Here is a 16,929-nt window from a genome sequence, read left to right on the forward strand (position 1 = left end):
AGCTCAGTAATGAAGTCACTCCTGAGGTTCACCCTTCAGCCAAAGATTAGACAGGCCCATAAAACAAAATGAGACTAAATGGGCACACCAGCCTAGGGGCAAGGACGAGAAGACAGGAGGGGACAGGAAAGCTGGTAATGGGGAACCCAAGGTCGAGAGGGGAGAGTGCTGACATGTTGTGGGGTTGCCAACCAATGTCACAAAACAATACCTGTATTAAATTGTTTAATGAGAAACTAGTTTGTTCTGAAAACCTTCATCTAAACTACAATTTAAAAAAAGCTTAAAAAAACAAACTAATGAAACCAAATGGAGAACAGCAATTCAAAAGATTAGATAGAAAACTCGGGGCAGTGAGTTTACATTCATGAGGGAAAAACAACTCAGCAAAGGAGGGTGAGAACAGTTACACAACTCGAAGAATATAATCAATGTCACTGATCTGTAGGTGTAGAAACTGTTAAGTTGGTGTGTTTTGCTGCATGTATTCTCAACAACAAAATAAATAAAATTTAAAAAATAAAAAAAGGTAACTGAGATTACTCTGGTTAGGGTGAGCCCTAATCCAGTATGAGCGGTGTCCTTGTAAAAGGAGGAGAGGAAACACGGAGAGACAGAGGGAAAGTGGCCACGTGAAGACGGAGGCAGCGGCTGCAGTCATGTGTCTACAAGCCAAGGAATGCCACGGGTTGCCAGGCACCACCAGGAGCTGGAAAAGGCAAGGGAGGGTCTTCCACTAGAGGATGGCCCTGCTGACTCCTCGATCTGAAACTTCAGCCTCCAGAACTGAGACAGTAAAGTCTGTGGCTGTAAGACATCCAGCTCGTAGCACTTTGCACGGTAGTCACAGGAAAGTAATACAGAGATATGAAGGCCAACAGCAGAAGGAACGGCAGAGATACTATGATACAAATTTTAAAACCGACATTCCTCAAAACACAAACAAGTACCTGTGAGGGGCTGCTGCCTGGCCACGTCCCAGACCTTCACAGCCACGCCGGCTGCGCTCGCCAGGACGCCGTCGGCGGTGGGATGGAACTGCAGCACCTCCACCTGGAGGGTCTCCGGCCCCAGCACCAGCCCAGGGACCGTGGGCAGGGCCTGGCCTGGGGCTGGCAGCCGCCACAGCTTCACCTGCAGGGAACACCAAGTGTGTGAGCCCTGGGCTGGGGGCCTGGCTGTCCTGTGCTGGAACTGGGCTCTGCAGGACAGCACCCCTACCTAGGTGGGCACAGAGCCATAGGGCCCCGAGGCAGGGAAGGCAGGCCAACTCCAGGATTGCAGAGAATGGAGAGCCCAGTGGGGATATCACGGAGAGCCAGGGTGCCGGGGGCATTGCTCAGTCACCTCCAAACCCTGTTTCCCTTCCCAGCCCAGCAGCTGTCACAACTACGGCTCCCAGCAAGCATACAGGAGCTGCCCCCCAAAAAACAAAAACCAAACCTGTGCTGTCAAGTTGATTCTGACTCATGGCGACCCCATACGTTACAGAGTAGAACTGCTCCATAGGGTTTTCTTGGCTGTAATCTTTATGGAAACAGACTGCCAGGCCTTTCTTCCGTGGCACTGCTGGTTGGGTTCAAAGCACCAACCTTTAGGTTAATAATCGAGCGCAAACCATATGTGGCACCCAGGGACCTCTGGTTGCCTCGGCTGGGCCCTGAACTAGGAGGGAACACAGCCCCACGGGGGCTCGGAGGGCCCAAGACCAGTGGTGGGGTGGGGTGAGGTGATGAGCAGCTCTCCCCACAGGCTCCACTCACCGTCCTGTCTGCTGAGCCTGTGGCCAGGAGGAAGTCATCAAAGGGAGAGAAATCCAAGTCCGTGACCACGTCTGTGAAAGAGGAGTGGTTGACACAAGGTCAAGGAGAACCCGTCAGAATGTTCTGTTTCCAAACGCAGTGTGACTCCTCCCCCAGGCTGGGAACCACAGACTGCGCTGCTGCCCACACACAGGCAGGCTGCCCCTCTACAGGCCAGGACACCTGTGGAAGCCACATAGGCAAATGCCACGGGCCCCTTCTTGCGACACCTGTCCCCGGGAGCCCTACTGAGCCAGGGTGGCTGAGGGCCTTGGCAGGAGAGGCGCTCGCTATAATACCCAGTTCCGGCATCCACCACCATCCAGGGCCCCATATGGGCTCACGAGACGTATCTGCAGTGTTAACGAAAATGTCCCCCGCCTCCTGCCCCCAATTAAACATAACTCTTAACCCTTCCCAGAAACCAAAAACTCATGATAAAGACAGTTCTGGGAAAAGTTTAAATAGTCAGACAAGCAATAACTAGTCTGTAGAATGCAGACACGCAAATTTAACAGACCAGTCCAAGCCACCTCCTGCCGATTAAGTGAACGACAACCAGTCACTTTAAATTTCCCTTTGGGAGCACTCTCCTAACAGTCCGTACTACATATGAGCTGATCAAATCTGTAACGAGATGAGCTTTTTTCTGCCCAATAAAACCTTTGAGTTCTAATTGACTCATTGAACAGATTTTTACTTCCAATAGCAGGGTGAAAGAATTCAGGAATGAACTTGAGCGTCGACCCCATTCTGGGCCTACCAAGAGGTTTAGACGGAACAGACACCATCCCAGCACATGGACACACACTTCTACACCAGGTGCCAACACAAGATTGTACACGCAGGGCCCAGTGAGAGGTGCAGACTCCCAGGTGCAGACCCCAAGGTCAGGGATCAGGGAGGGGATCACGGCAGGGGCATGGTGGACCCTGGAGGACTGGAACAGGTTAGGACACGGGGAGGCAAGTGGAGTGGCCATGTAACCCTCCTCCTATGGAAATTGCCTGACCTCTCCCCCAAGCCAGAGCCACTGACCCCCGGGAGGGCACCTGCCCTGAGCCTGATCAGCTAGCTGCTCTTGCTCTCTCTTTTGTTAAATGCACTTTATTTTTTAGAGCAGTTTTAGGTTTACAGTAAACTGCACAGAAAGTACGAAGAGTTTTCACATCCTGTTATGGATTGAATCGTGCCCCCCCCCAAAAGATATGTTAAAGTGCTAACCCCTGTTGGAAACAGAAGCTTTGAAGCTGTTATCAGCTAAACTAACAGGAGGTCACACTGGAGAAGGGTGTGCCCTAATGGCATCTGAGTGGCATCCTTATAAAAGAGGAGAAGAGACAGACAGACAGAGGGAAGACCACCATGGCTGCAAGCCAAGGAATGCCTGGACTACCAGAAGCTGAGACAGACAGTCCTCCCCTAAAGCCTTCAGAGAATTCCGACTTCTAGCCTCCAGAATTGAGAGACAACACACTTCTGTCATTTTCAGCCACCTGTTTTGCAATGCTTTGTTACAGCAGCTCTGGGCAACTAATACACTGCCTCTGCCCGAGTTTCCCCTATTCCCATCTTGCACTGGTATGCTACGTTTGTTACAACTGCTGAACCAATACTGATACAGTCTTATTAACTAAAGCCCCCAGTTTTATTACGACTCCCTCTTCGTGTTGTGCAGTCCTACGGGTTTTCACAAACGCAAACAAGAACACACAGGTAATCTACTTAGCACAGTGCCCGGCATGCAGCGCTCTCTCGATAAATCTCCACCATGGCTATTAACCACCATCGCCATCAGTGGGCCCCTGGATTCTTGCTCTGAGTACACCCAGCCTAAGCACCAAGGATCAACCTCTTCCCTTACCCCAAGGCCTCCCAACAAGGCGGCCAGGACATCAGAGCACAGGCCCTGGGCCTGCAGCTGCTGCAGCTGGACAGGGAAAGAGGAGGCCAGTGGGGCTGGTGCTGCCTCAGCTGGAGCAGAGCAAACTGTTCCCTCTCACTGGCGGGCTGCCAGGCACCCCCCGCAGCAGCTGCAGCAGACAAAAGCTCTCTGTGTGAGGACCCCATCTTGGGCCCTGCAGTGGAGTCAGCCCAGCCCCCTCGATGGAGGACCCTGAGCAGCCTGGCTGGGGAGGAGGCCAGGAAGGGGTGCCCTGCTAGATGCCAGGAGGGGACACCAGGCTAAGGGCCACCCAGGGCTGAGTCCACAGCAGTGACGGGAGCCTGGAGCCTGTGACCAGAGTTCTTAAGGCTGGCCAGTGCCCAGAGCTCTCTCTCAGCTTGATGACCTGCAGCAGGCCACTCCCCAGCTCTGCCTGGGCTGGAATTCTAAACCAGGACCCTGACTTCCAAGCCTGAGACCGACTCTGTCTACCAGAAAGCACAGCAAAGGTGACAGGAGGGACCTGGCAGCCATGTGCTATGGGGCCTGATGAGTCTGACTCCCTGGGAGCTAAGGAAGATGTCCAGGCTTCCGGAGTTCTGCACCCACTCACCTGAATGGCAGCCCAGGTGGGTCACGTGTCTCTTGTCCTCTCCCTGGCCATCCAGAGGCACGATGCCCAGCACACCTGTTAAACAAACACAGGGCTCTGGCTTCTGGTCTAACAGAGACCATCTACCTCCGGGCCCAGCAGACATCAGAGGCAAGCTTCAAAGATCCCAGGGCTCCTAGGGGAGACGAGCCCTCCCCAGACCTCCAACAACCTAAGACCATATCCCTCTGGACACAGCCCTGCCCCATGCAAGAGCCTTCCATGAGCTATGATGTATTGAAGACACTGGGAAAAAAGGTTGTCTCTCTGTTGCGCCGCGGATCACAAGAGGTCAGCCATTGACTTTTACCAGTATGTGGAGACATTTTACCTGAGAAAGAAGCCAGTACCCACAGACAACAGAGCTGACGGACAGAGAGAGGCCAGGCCCTGGGACTGTATATGAGCCCCTGGATCCAGCTCTACCTGAAGCCCCTGGACATGTCAGTTACCCAAGCCAAAAAGGTACCTGTTTTTTGCTTAAGCTGTCACGAGGTCTCAATTATCCCTTGCAACCAAGAGTCCTAACTAACACACAAGAGCTTTTCAAATCTTTGTGTTCCTATGCAGCCAGCCACCCCCAAGCCCAGTCCACTCCAGGGCCAGTCTTTCGGAGCTGAGGAGTGGGCAGTAGAGGAAGACATCTGGAAATAAGGTGACACAAAGCCCTGCCCTCCTCAGATACAGAGGAGTCAGTCTCCCTCCCCAGCCTCATGGCCATGCCCTTGCAGACCACAACCAACGTGGTTTATATAAATCACGCAGCCATACCCTAGTCAGAGTCAATCTGATTATCTTGCGTGTTGCCCAGTTTGCAGGGGTTGAAGGCTCTGCCTGGCTACTTACCTCTGAGCATCACCAGGCTCCTCCAAGCCCCCTACCTGCAATGAGCCTGTCCTCCTCCCACTCCATCTAAGATGACAATGTCCACATCTCCACATCTATGTCCAAGCCCTCCTACCTGGACGGTCGGAGTTAAACGCAATCACACTGCAGCTCGATTTGATTTGGTTCCCGCATGAGGGGGTGGTTCCTGCTCGAATGTCATTGATCCAGGCCTGCAAATGAAGAAGAAAAGTGGTGGTGATCTCCAGGGCTCCATCAGCTGAGGAACTCCACCTTAAAGCTGCACCATTAGAGATGCTTTCCTTTGGCACAAACCTGTCCCTACTCATACAGTCCCTTAGAAAATGCAAAACATTCTCAAAATGTTAACCTGCATCATTGTTGTTGTTGTAGCCAGCTACTATAGAGTCAGCCCTGGACTCAAGGTAACCCCACGTATTATAGCGTAGAACTGTTACAGAGGGTTTTCTTGGTTGTAATCATTATGGATTTCACCAGGGCTTTCTTCCAAGGAGCCTCTAGGTGGGTTCAAACTGCAGCCTTTAGGTTAGCAGCCGACAGCAAACTGCTTGCCCCACCAGATCTCCTTACCTACATCCTTAACAGGGTGAGTTTGCTTATTAGATCAGTTCCCTGATAAGTGGGAGGAGGATGTCAGAAGGATGCTCAGGCTGAGCGAAGTCCATAAGCCAATCGGGCAGAGTGTGTGTGTGTGTGTGTGTGTGTGTGTGTGTGTGTGTGTGTGCGTGCGTGCGTGTGTGCGTGTGTGTGCATGTGTGTGTACAGGGCTTGTTTCTGTTCAGCAGGAGGAAGAAAAATAAAGAAAAAAGTGAGCACCTAAAAGAGAAGACATATTCAACTTCAACTGTTCTGCTGAAGGACACCCTGGTCTAGGAGTATCCTCCAAGCACCAGGATCAAACCGCCCAAGCTCCGAGAATAGGACATCAAGGGCTGGCTTCCTTCGGAGAACATGCCTTTCCATGAAAGTCCCGTAGGTGGGTGGACAGCACACCCTCACGAAAAGGCATAACATGAACACTCCTATACATGGGGAGGCAGAGGAGCACTTATTCTGAAATGAAGATCAACAAGATTCACATATTTTCTCTGTTGGTGTCAAATGACCACCCAACACTCCTAACTGCTGCCTGACAATCCAGCACCCATAGTTCCCAGTCCACCCAAAATGTCACTAAAACCACAGCAACCACCTGAAGGTCCTATTTCCCAGGTAGAAGGTTCCCATCTTGCATTATTTCCTCCTGATTGGTGTTCACTGTACAAAGACAATGACGGGAAGTACCTTCGCAAAGGAGAACGGCTCACCTGTTACCTCACCTCTCTGACAAACGGTGAAGCTCTGCCTGTCATCCATGCATCCATATCTGCCTGTTTGCCCTGCTGGACTGTGGCCACCTGGGAGCAAGCCACAGGGCCCTCCAGGGACCCCAAGCAGTACTTATAGCACTGAGAGTGACTGTCCTTATGCACATCTGAGCACCTCACTGCACTCCCTTCCAACTTCTCAGTGGTTCCCCACTGCACTTAAGAATGAAACCCAACTTCTTCCCATCGCCCTCGGCTCTACAGGCCAGCTCTGGCCTCCTCTAACCCCTCTTCCTTTACTGCTGAGCTCCAGCATCCTGGTCTACTTTCAGTTCCTCCACCAGGGCCCAAGGTCTTTGTACAAGTTGCTTCCCCTGCCGCAGAATTCACATAGCTGGCTCCTTCTCCCCCTTCCAGCCTCAGCTTACATGTGAGGTGGTGGCCCACGATGACTCCCCTATTGTGATGGACCACCACCTCACCCTTCCCCATCCCACCATCTTCTTTGTGCTCTTCAATGCACTTATTTGATCGTTGTTGAGAATATACACAGCAAAACATACATCAATTCAACTGTCTCTACAGAGACAATTCAGTGACACCGATGACATTCTTCGAGTTGTACAACCTTTCTCGTCCTCCTTTTCTGAGTTGTTCCTCCCCCATTAGCATAAACTCACTGCCCTGTATGGTTTCAATGCACTTATTAAAACTTGCAGTGGCCTTAAGTGCCTGTATGCTTCTTGGTTGTCTCCTTCCCACCTGAGACTGTAGCGCTGGTATGTTCACCATCTGGCTCCAGCAACTGTTATTGTTCGGCGCCGTCAACCTGATTTTTGACTTAGAATGGACACCATGTGACAAAGTAGAAATGCCCCACAGGGTTTCCTAGACTGTAATCTTTATGGGAGCAGATCGCCAGGTCTTCTGCACAGCTGCTGGGTGGATTGCAACCACCAACTTTTCCGTTAGCAGCCCAATGCTCAACTGTTGAGCCACCAGGGCTCTCTATAGCTCTTTAGCTGGTACAGAGGAAATAGTGTCAAGAGAACAAAGCAGGGCCTCGGCCCCAGGCTGCTCAGATGTTCTTCTGGCCTGTGATGGTCACTCGATGTCAGCTCAGAGACTCCGTTGCCTGGGGACACTCCCAGGCCCTGCGAATGACCCAGGGTGCTGCAGACCAGGGCTGGCACAATCTCTGACGCACACCCTCAGCAGCCCACCGCCCTCCCGGGGTCTGAGACGTCCCCTAATACCTCGGCTCTGCTCTACCTCTGCGCTCCACCTGCTGACCTGTCCCCAGGCCCCACCCAGTCCTCCCTCTCCCCGGCAGCGCAGGAACCCGCACACCCAGAGCAAGGGAAGAGCTTCCGACAACCTCGAGAGGAGGAAGCGCCAGCGGAAACCCGAGGGAAGGGCGGGCCTCTGATGTAGGGGCTTCTGGTCTCCGGCCGACACGCTCGGGTCACCCAGACCGGAGCAGAGACTGGCATCTCAGTATATCCCTGGGCAAAAAAAGGACCCCAGGCGGCAGGACGGAGGAGCTGGCGTCCAGAACCGCGGCTCTCCCGGGAGGCCGACCGGAAGCCGAGAGGCGGGTAGCCTCGTAGGCTTGGGGCCCGGCCGGGAGGGCTGCGCCGCCTCGGGGGTCCCAGGGCGAGGCGGACGGGCGGCACTGGCCGGCCACCGGGACCCCCGAGCACCCTCGGGGACGCCGGACGCAGGGCCTGGCCTGCAGGGGGCGCCCAGGAGACGGGGGACGCGTTGGGCTCGGCAGCCGGGGGTCCTCCTGAGAGGCCTGGGGAGGGACAGGGGGCTGGCGTGGAAGCAGGTCGAGAACGCGGGCCCGCGGACCGGACTCACCTCGCGGCGGGGCAGCCGGGCCTCCATGTGCCGGAACTTGGACACCTTGAAGCGATGCATGGCGCCGGCGGCAGCGACAGCAAGCTCAGCGCGAGTACCCGGGCGGCGGCTCTCAGGTGCACGTCCAGCAGCCGCGACTCCCGCCGCCTCCGGCCCCGCCCGCGGTCAGAGCCGGCGCCACGCCCCACCGCGCCCCCGACCAATCGCAGTCGCCGCCGGCCGGCCTGGCCAAGCCTCTGGGCTGGCTTCTTCCGCGCGCGCGCGCCGCCGGCTTTGCCTGTGGGCCAATCGCCGCCCAGCCGCCCAGCGAGGCGTAGCCCTGACCTAGGCGCGGGAGGGGTGGTCACGTGCGCGCGGCTGTCCGCCCACGGCCCAGGCGGTGCGTGGGGACTGGGCTAGACAATAGGTATTTTGTGTCATTTGTCCCCTTTGCCCCCGGGAGGCTTTCCAGTGTGTAGGGCGCGCCCTCCCGCACTCTACCTCCTCATGAAACAGGGAGGGTAGAAATTAGCTCCATTTCAGAGCCTGGAAACTGAGTCTCAGGGGCATGTCAGTCGCTGGCCCCTGGTCTCACCGCTGGAAGGGGCAAAGCGAACAAGAGCCCAGGTCTTTGGACGCCAATGCCTGTCAGTGAGGCCAACTCAAAAGCTTCCCCTACCTCCCTGCACCCCACCCGCCCTCCTTAGGCCAGGTGGGGTGGATGCGGGGGTGGGGTGGAGGTGTCCTCATCATCCCCTTATTAGGACGTTTCTTGGTTGGTCCCCACAGGCCTTGGGCGTGGTGGGTGAGGCAGGACTCCCCGCAGGAACTCAGTGCAGTAATCTGTAGATAAGCTGACAGGGCGAAACATAACTGCAAAGGAGAAACACTTAAATAGTCAATATGCCCAACGGGCGCTGCCTGGCCAGTCCCCCCACCCCCTCCCCACCCCAGTTGAGGAGAAAGAGAGATGGAGTTCATTCCACCTCAAGACATTGATTACGCAAACATTTCTCTTCGCTTTGATATTGGCTCCATGATTCCAGAACGTGCTTTCCGCTTGTGGACATACAGAACACCTGCTCAGGTGTAGATAGGAAAAGGTCTTTGATCTAAGAAATGAGAATGATTGGTCGACAAATGGCCAGCTGCAATGAAAATTCCCTTCCCACAGCCTGATGGGGAGGACAGCCTCACTGAAGTGGGCTGCCTAAAGGGTGATTCTGAAAACATGGCCTCCAGATGGGCCCAATGGATCCCAAAATGCAAGTTCTTTCTTTAGTTCTCACAGGTTAATTACCAAACCCACTGCCTTGAATCAATTCTGACTCATAGAGACCCTACAGGACAGAGTAGAACTGCCCCATAGGGTTTCCAAGGCTGTAAATCTTTCAGGAAGCAGACTGCCACATCTTTCCCCTGAGGAGCACCTGGTGGGCTGGAACCACTCACCTGCAGGTTAATACAGGGACTAAAAGACTACTTGAGGCAGTGATGATTCAATGGTAGAGTTCTTTTCTCCCATACAGGAGACCTGGGTTCGATTCCTGACCAATGCGCCTCACGTGCAGCCACCACCCTTCTGTCAGTGGAGGCTTGTGTATTGCTATGATGTTGAAAAGGTTTCGACGGAGCTTCCAGATTTAGACGAACTAGGAAGAAAGGCTTGGTAATCTACTTCAGAAAAATCAACCAGTGCAAACACAAGGATGACAATGGAACGTTGACTGATCGTGGGGATGGCGCATGACCAGGCAGCATTTCCCCATTTCCCTCCATTGTGCGTGAGGTCACAATGAGTTGGGGGCAACTCAAAGGCAGCTAACCACAGCAATAACAGCAAGAAGACTACGTATGGGTATCCTACTAAATGAGTTAAGAGCAACTAGATTTGATCTCTGTAAACTAAAAACAGGATGTCAGTAGTGTTCAGTGATGACTGGAATCTGGAGTTCTGAGCCATCTGGCTGCCCAGTGTGCAGAGCTCCTGGGACACACGCTCATCAGACTCTGGAATTCCAGCAGTTTTGAGGAAGGGCACCACCAGTGCTGTCTTAAGTTGTCTGTGGTGTTAATTACTGCAAATATTGCTTTTTAAATTACAAATCGTGTAGTACCATCATTTAGTCACTGTTGGTTAATTCCATAGGGTACAGAAACTTGTATTTGCATCAACAATATGTGACTTCTGACTTTCTAATAAGGGGACTTTCAGACATTATGCGTGTGGTTCAAATATAATCAGCTGTGCTCTTATTACAAAAGTACCTGCAAACATCCCCAAATTTGCTTGGTTTCACTTCATTGTAATACTTAAGTTGTTTTAAGTCTACCGTTACGTCAGAGGGACCTAACAGGGTATGGCCAGAAAGTGAGAAAGCCATTGACCCCCTGAGGTAACAAATGGACATGCCATGGGCTAAATCTGGCCCACAAGGAAACAGAACAAAACAAAAACCAAACCTGCTGCCCTCGAGTTGACTGGGACTCACAGTGACCCGTGTTACAGAACAGAACTACTTCCTGGAGTTTTCTCAGCTGTAATCCTTACGGAAGCAGATTGCCAGGGCTTCTGCAGCACCACTGGGTGAGTTCCAACAGCCAAACTTTGGGGTAGCAGCCGATTGCAAACTGCTTGTGCCATTCAGGTAAGTGCCTTTATTCGGTTCACATGGTGTTTTCAAAAATTGGTAAATTTCATAGAAGTTTGGATTTTGGCCACTCCTGAAAAACAGGAAGATCTGGCAACACTGGCTCCACGTCCCAACATGGCAGATGGGCTGCAGCTGAGCAGCACCTGCTACGTTTAAAGCCCCACCAGTCTGTCATCTTATACCTGGCCACTCCACTCATACCATTACCTGCCTGGGCCTGGCCCCCGAGTGTGTGACCCCTGACGGAGACAGAAGGAAAATTCCTCTCCCAGGAGCCGGCTGTGCTGACTCATGTGACTGTGTTTCTATAAACCGGGGGCTGCTGGAGGCAGACTGAAGAATATCAATGCTTTCCCAACCCCACTGTGACCAGCCTGAGCTCCAAAGAGGGCAGGAGGGAAGGGGCAGAGATTCATCAAGGCCCAGAGGGTCACTGTCCTCCCACCGTGTTCCCAGATCCACTCTGGCTGAAGAGTGGTTCTTTCTAGTAGAGTTCAGAGCGCTCAGGCTGCTGCAAACTTGACCTGAGTCAATTACTTTGTGATTTGCCAAGTTGGACCGGAGGGCCTCCAAGAGTCCTCTGAGTCCCATGAACCTATGAATTACCAGCTTTCTTTCTTTCTTTCAATGATTTTATTTTTTATTGTTGTTCAGAATATACACCAATTCGACACTTTCTACAAGTACAATTCAGTGACATTGATTACATTCCAGCTTTGCTTCTTTATACTCCTAGTCATGCAGACAACATCACTGTTCGTCTACCATCACCGGAAGCCACCTCTCTACCCTAAAAGGCTGTCTGTCAAAAGGCAGGCAACTCCCAGCAAACAAGGATGCCTGGCATGATGATTTAAATTTCACAGGTTCCGTTTTCAACAGTAATTAATAATAAACAAGAATTTGGGAGTCTATTGTAGTGAAGGCCTGATTCTAGAAAACTTGAAGACCCTTCATTCAACTGAAAGAAGGAACATCAGCAGAAAGAAAAGGGACAGGGTGGAAGAGAAGGGGAAAAACAGACACACAAAAACAAACAAAAAATGCACAAAAGGCTTAAAGGGCTCATGATGCATCCTAATTGTAAACTCATACCAAAGACGAGAAGTTTCCGACACAACATCCCTTAACCTGTAAAATCAGTGGTTTCAACAAAACAGAGTTTTTGTAAGAAAGGAATGGACGAGACTGGCTTCAAGCCAACAACAAATTCTAGTTATCTGCCCCTGAACTGATTGCTTATTAAAATGCACACTGAAAACATGTTTACACGTAAACCCTGCCTTGTTCCACTTCAGCGGCTGGTGCAGAAAGGCACTGTAGTTATCTCGGCACAGGAAGTGAACACTTATGCAATATGACAACATTTCAGTAATTGGGCAAAACACTCATCATTCCTCCCGAACATGACAATGCACCGAGCATTTTTTTTTTTTTCAAATGGAGGTGGACGCGTGTTATTGGGGGTCTGAGGCTGTACTAAATTTAGTAATTTTGCTTTTACTTTTTTCTTTTACAATCACATTCAAAAATATTTTACTAGGTATAAATCCCAACTTTAACTTTTGTGGTGATCATTTCCAACTAAAGCGCCCTGTTATGGACTGAATTATGTCCCCTAAAAATGTTTATCAACTTGGCTAGGCCATGATTCCCAGTAGTGTGTGATTGTCCACCATTTTGTCATCTGATGTGATTATTCTATGTGTTGTAAATCTTAACCTCAATGATGTTAATGAGGCAGGACTGCATCTACAGGATTAGATTGTATCTTGAGTCAATCTCTTTTGAGATATAAAAGAGAGAAGAGGGACCTCCTACTACCAAGAAGGAAGCGCTGGGAGTGGAGCATGTCCTTTGGACCTGGGGTCCCTGTGCTGAGAAGCTCCTAGACCAGGGGAAGATTGATGACAAAGACCTTCCCCCAGAGCCAACAGAGAGAGAAAGCCTTCCCCTGGAGCTGGTGTCCTGAATTTAGACTTTGGATTTGTAGCCTCCTAAACTCTGAGAGAATAAACTTGTCTGTTAAAGCCATCCACTTGTGGTATTTCTGTCATAGCAGCACTAGAAAACTAAGACAGGCACTTTCACAGAATAAGACCTACATTCCCTAAGGTGATATTTTTCACACTGGAGTCTGCTAGTCACCAGGAGACCCACAGCCTTATTCCCTGCATCTATGATCATTTTTTTTTTTTCTGCTTTAAAAGAATGCCTTTCATTTCTCAAGTTTGCAAAACATTGCTTAAGTTGAAGCCTAGGCTGGGCAGAATATTTAGCTGCAGGAGAAGCCACCTATGGTTTCTCAAAAGGCCTTTTAGAAAGTCATTAGAACAGCGGTCCCACTGGAGAATGCCTAGGTGATGGAGGCAAAGCAGCAGCTTGTCTCCTTCCACAGGGAACAGCACCTACTGCAGATGTAATGCCTAGGAACATCTGGATCACTCATTCCATACCCCCTTGGGACTGTCCCAAAATCCTTTGGGGAGGAGAGGGATATCTTGAGTTAGCTTTTATCACCTCTGAACCCTTCAACCTGCCTAGGAGGGCTCCTAGCTCACACAGATCCCATGAGGACGGGAGCAGCCATTGAGCAGCCATAGACTTGGCCAGTCCCAATGGTGAATGTCTGGGGAAATCACAGAGTAGACCCTCTTGTCTCCTTGCCCTTCAGCAAGGCACCGTGGAAGGCCATCCTTACCCTCTACAAGCTCTCACAAATCTTGCCAGCTCAGGAGATCTGTAAAGGGCCCAGTGAAATTGTTGTTGTTAACTACCATGGAGTTGGCCCCGACTTATGGTGACCCCATACAGAACGGGAACCAACCATTGTGATCCACAGGGTTTTCATCAGCTGATTTTCAGAAGTAGATCACGAGGCTGCTCTTCCTAGTCCGTCTTAGTCTGGAAGTTTCATTGAAACCTGTTTAGCATCATAGCAACATGCAAGTTTCCACTGACAGGTAGTGGCCACACATGAGGTGCATTGGCTGGTAATGAACTGCGGTGTCCTGCACGGAAGATGAGAATTCTACCACTGAACTATAGATCTAGTAAAATGAAAAGTGCAGAGGGGGAGATGCCTGTGAACCTTGTGTGCCTTTTGCAAGTCACATTTGTTTCTCCTTAAAGTGGCTGGACTTTAGACTGGAGAACGCGGGGCACAATCTGCCTGGGAGGGTGGGTAGATGTGGCCTGTGTGCTCATCCTGGTCTCTGACAATGAGCCTGGGGTGGATCCATTTGTGTCCTGTTGCAGAAGTCCTTGGAAGGCAGGGAACAGTTTGCACTTGGGAGTGGTAATACTTTCCCTCCCTCCCTTTTGTTGGGAGAAGCAAGTGAAATGAAGCATGAAAAAGTACTCTGTAAACTATCTTGGTCTAGACGAATGGCAGCTATTAATCACAATGGTATAACAGGCCACATAATTTAAAAGAAAGGGCCCTGGTTTTATTGTCAGAAGACCTGGGCTTGGATCTTGGTTCACCTACTGGCTAGCTGTGTGACCTCGGACAAGTCTTTTCGTCCTTCAAAGCTTTTTTTGAGAGGGGGGGAGGTGGCGTAGAAATGGGAATAAACTTTGCCCTACCTACCTCACAAGGCTTCAATCATAAGAGAAAATGTGAGAAAGTTCTTTGTAAACTGCAAATGAATTATTATTAGATGGCACAGTTACAATTTTCAGCTCTCTCCATAGGCATGTGGTACGGGTTGATTTGCGTTTCCCAAAAAGTTATGTTAGAGTCCTAGCCCCGTACTTGTGAATGTGACTTTATGTGGAAACAGCATCTTTTTTTTTTTTATTGTGCTTTAAGTGAAAGTTTACAGTTCAAGTTAGTTTCTCATACAAAAATTTATACACACATTATGTGACCCTAGTCGCTCTCTCTATAATGTAACAGCACACTCCTCCTTTCTACCTCAGATTTCCCTTGTCCATTCAACCAGCTCCTGACCCTTTCTGCCTTCTCATCTTGCCTCCAGACAGGAGCTGTCCATTTAGTCTCATGTATCTACTTGAGCTAAGAAACACTCTCTTCACGAGTATCATTTTATGTCCCATAGTCCAGTCTAATCTATGTCTGAAGGGTTGGCTTCGGGAATGGTTTTAGTTCTGGGCTAATAGAGTCCAGGCGCCATGTCTTCCGGGGCCCCTCCAGTCTCAGTCAGACCATTAAGTCTGGTCTTTTTATGTGAATTTGAGTTCTGCACCCCACTTTTCTCCTGCTCTGTCGGGGACTCTCTGTTGTATTCCCTGTCAGGCTGGTAATTGGTGGTAGTCGGGCACCATCTAGTTCTCCTGGTCTCAGGCTAACAGAGTCTCTGCTTTATGTGGCCCTTTCTGTCTCTTGGGCTAATATTTTCCTTGTGTCTTTGGTGTTCTTCATTTTCCTTTGCTCCAGGTGGGTTGGGGCCAATTGATGCATCTTAGATGGCTGCTAGCTACCTTTTAAGACCCCAGACACCACTCACCAAAATGGGATGCAGAACATTTTCTAAATAAACTGTGTTATGCCAATTGACCTAGATGTCCCCTGAAAGCACAGTTGCCAGACCCCCGTCCCTGCTACTCTGTCCCTCGAAGTGTTTGGTTGTATTCAGGAAACTTTTTCAGCTTTTGGTTTGGTCCAGTTGTGCTGACTTCCCCTGTATTGTGTGCTGTCCTTCTCTTCACCTAAGATAATTCTTATTTACTATCCAGTTAGTGAATACTTCTCTCCCTTCCTCCCACCCTCATAACCACCAACAAATGTTTTCTTCTGTGTTCACACCTATTCTTGAGTTCTTATAATAGTGGTCTCATACAGTATTTGTCCTTTTGTGACTGACTAATTTCACTCAACATAATGCCTTCCAGATTCATCCATGTTATGTTTTGTGATTCATCATTGTTCTTTATCATTGTGTAGTATTCCATTGTGTGAATATACCATAATTTGTTTATCCATTTGTCCACTGATGGGCACCTAGGTTATTTCCATCTTTTTGCTATCGTGAACAGTGCCGCAATGAATATGGATGTGCATATATCTATTAGTGCAATGGCTCTTATTACTCTAGGATATATTCCAAGGAGTGGGATTGCTGGATCCTATGGTACTTCTATATCTAGCTTTTTAAGGAAGCACCAAATCAATTTCCAAAGCGGTTGTACCATTTTACGTTCCCACCAACCGTGTATAAGTATTCCTGTCTCTCTGCAACCTCTCCAACATTCATTATTTTGTGTTTCTTGGATTAATGCTAGCCTTGTTGGGGTGAGATTGTATCTCATTGTAGTTTCAATCTGCATTTCTCTAATAGCTAATGATCATGAGCATTTTCTCATGTATCTTTTAGCCACCTGAATGTCTTCTTTGGTGAAGTGCCTGTTCATCTCCTTTGCCCATTTTTTACTTCTTAACTAATATTTTATTGTGTTTTTGGTGAAAGTTTACAGAGCACTTTAGGTTCCTATTCAACAATTTCTATACAAATTGTTCAGTAACAGTGGTTACCTTCTTTACAATGTGCGAATACTATCATTATTTCCGTTCTGGTTGTTCCTGTTCCCATTGATCTAGTTTCCCTGCCCACTTACATTCTCATCTTTGTTTTAAAGTAATTATTGACCGTCTGGTCTCATATAGGTGATTTTTTAAAGGAGCACAGTACTTACGAGTGATATTCATTATTTTGTTTTAGTCAATCTGTTATTTAGCTACAAGGTGGCCTCAGGGGTTAGCTTCAGTTCAAGGTTTGAAGAGTGTCTCAGGTCAATAGTCTAGGTGAGTCCTCCAGTCTCAACCAGTCCAGTAGGTCTGGTTTTCTTTTCCTTCCTTTTTTAAAATTTTTTAATTTTTTCCCGTACAAAAATTTATACATACATTGTTATGTGACCCTAATTGCTCTCCCCATACTGTGACAGCACACTCCTCCTT

The 16,929-nt window shown here is 49.8% G+C and overlaps 1 protein-coding gene across 1 annotated transcript in view; it reads right to left on the bottom strand.

The window, feature by feature from the left end:
- CORO7 (coronin 7) overlaps window positions 1-8,503 on the bottom strand; it is a 74,860-nt gene extending 66,357 nt beyond the window's left edge. Inside the window, exons 1-5 of the mRNA XM_004373212.2 lie at window positions 8,377-8,503; window positions 5,301-5,397; window positions 4,301-4,375; window positions 1,764-1,834; window positions 951-1,134 (exon numbers count right to left, since the gene is read on the bottom strand). Coding sequence (XP_004373269.1) covers window positions 951-1,134; window positions 1,764-1,834; window positions 4,301-4,375; window positions 5,301-5,397; window positions 8,377-8,436 — 487 coding nt within the window. The 5' untranslated portion in view covers window positions 8,437-8,503. The remainder of the gene's footprint in view (window positions 1-950; window positions 1,135-1,763; window positions 1,835-4,300; window positions 4,376-5,300; window positions 5,398-8,376) is intronic.
- Between the last annotated feature and the right edge of the window lie 8,426 nt (window positions 8,504-16,929).

This window comes from Trichechus manatus, unplaced genomic scaffold, assembly GCF_000243295.1.
Source record: "Trichechus manatus latirostris isolate Lorelei unplaced genomic scaffold, TriManLat1.0 scaffold00024, whole genome shotgun sequence".
Classification (NCBI taxonomy): Eukaryota; Metazoa; Chordata; class Mammalia; order Sirenia; family Trichechidae; genus Trichechus; species Trichechus manatus.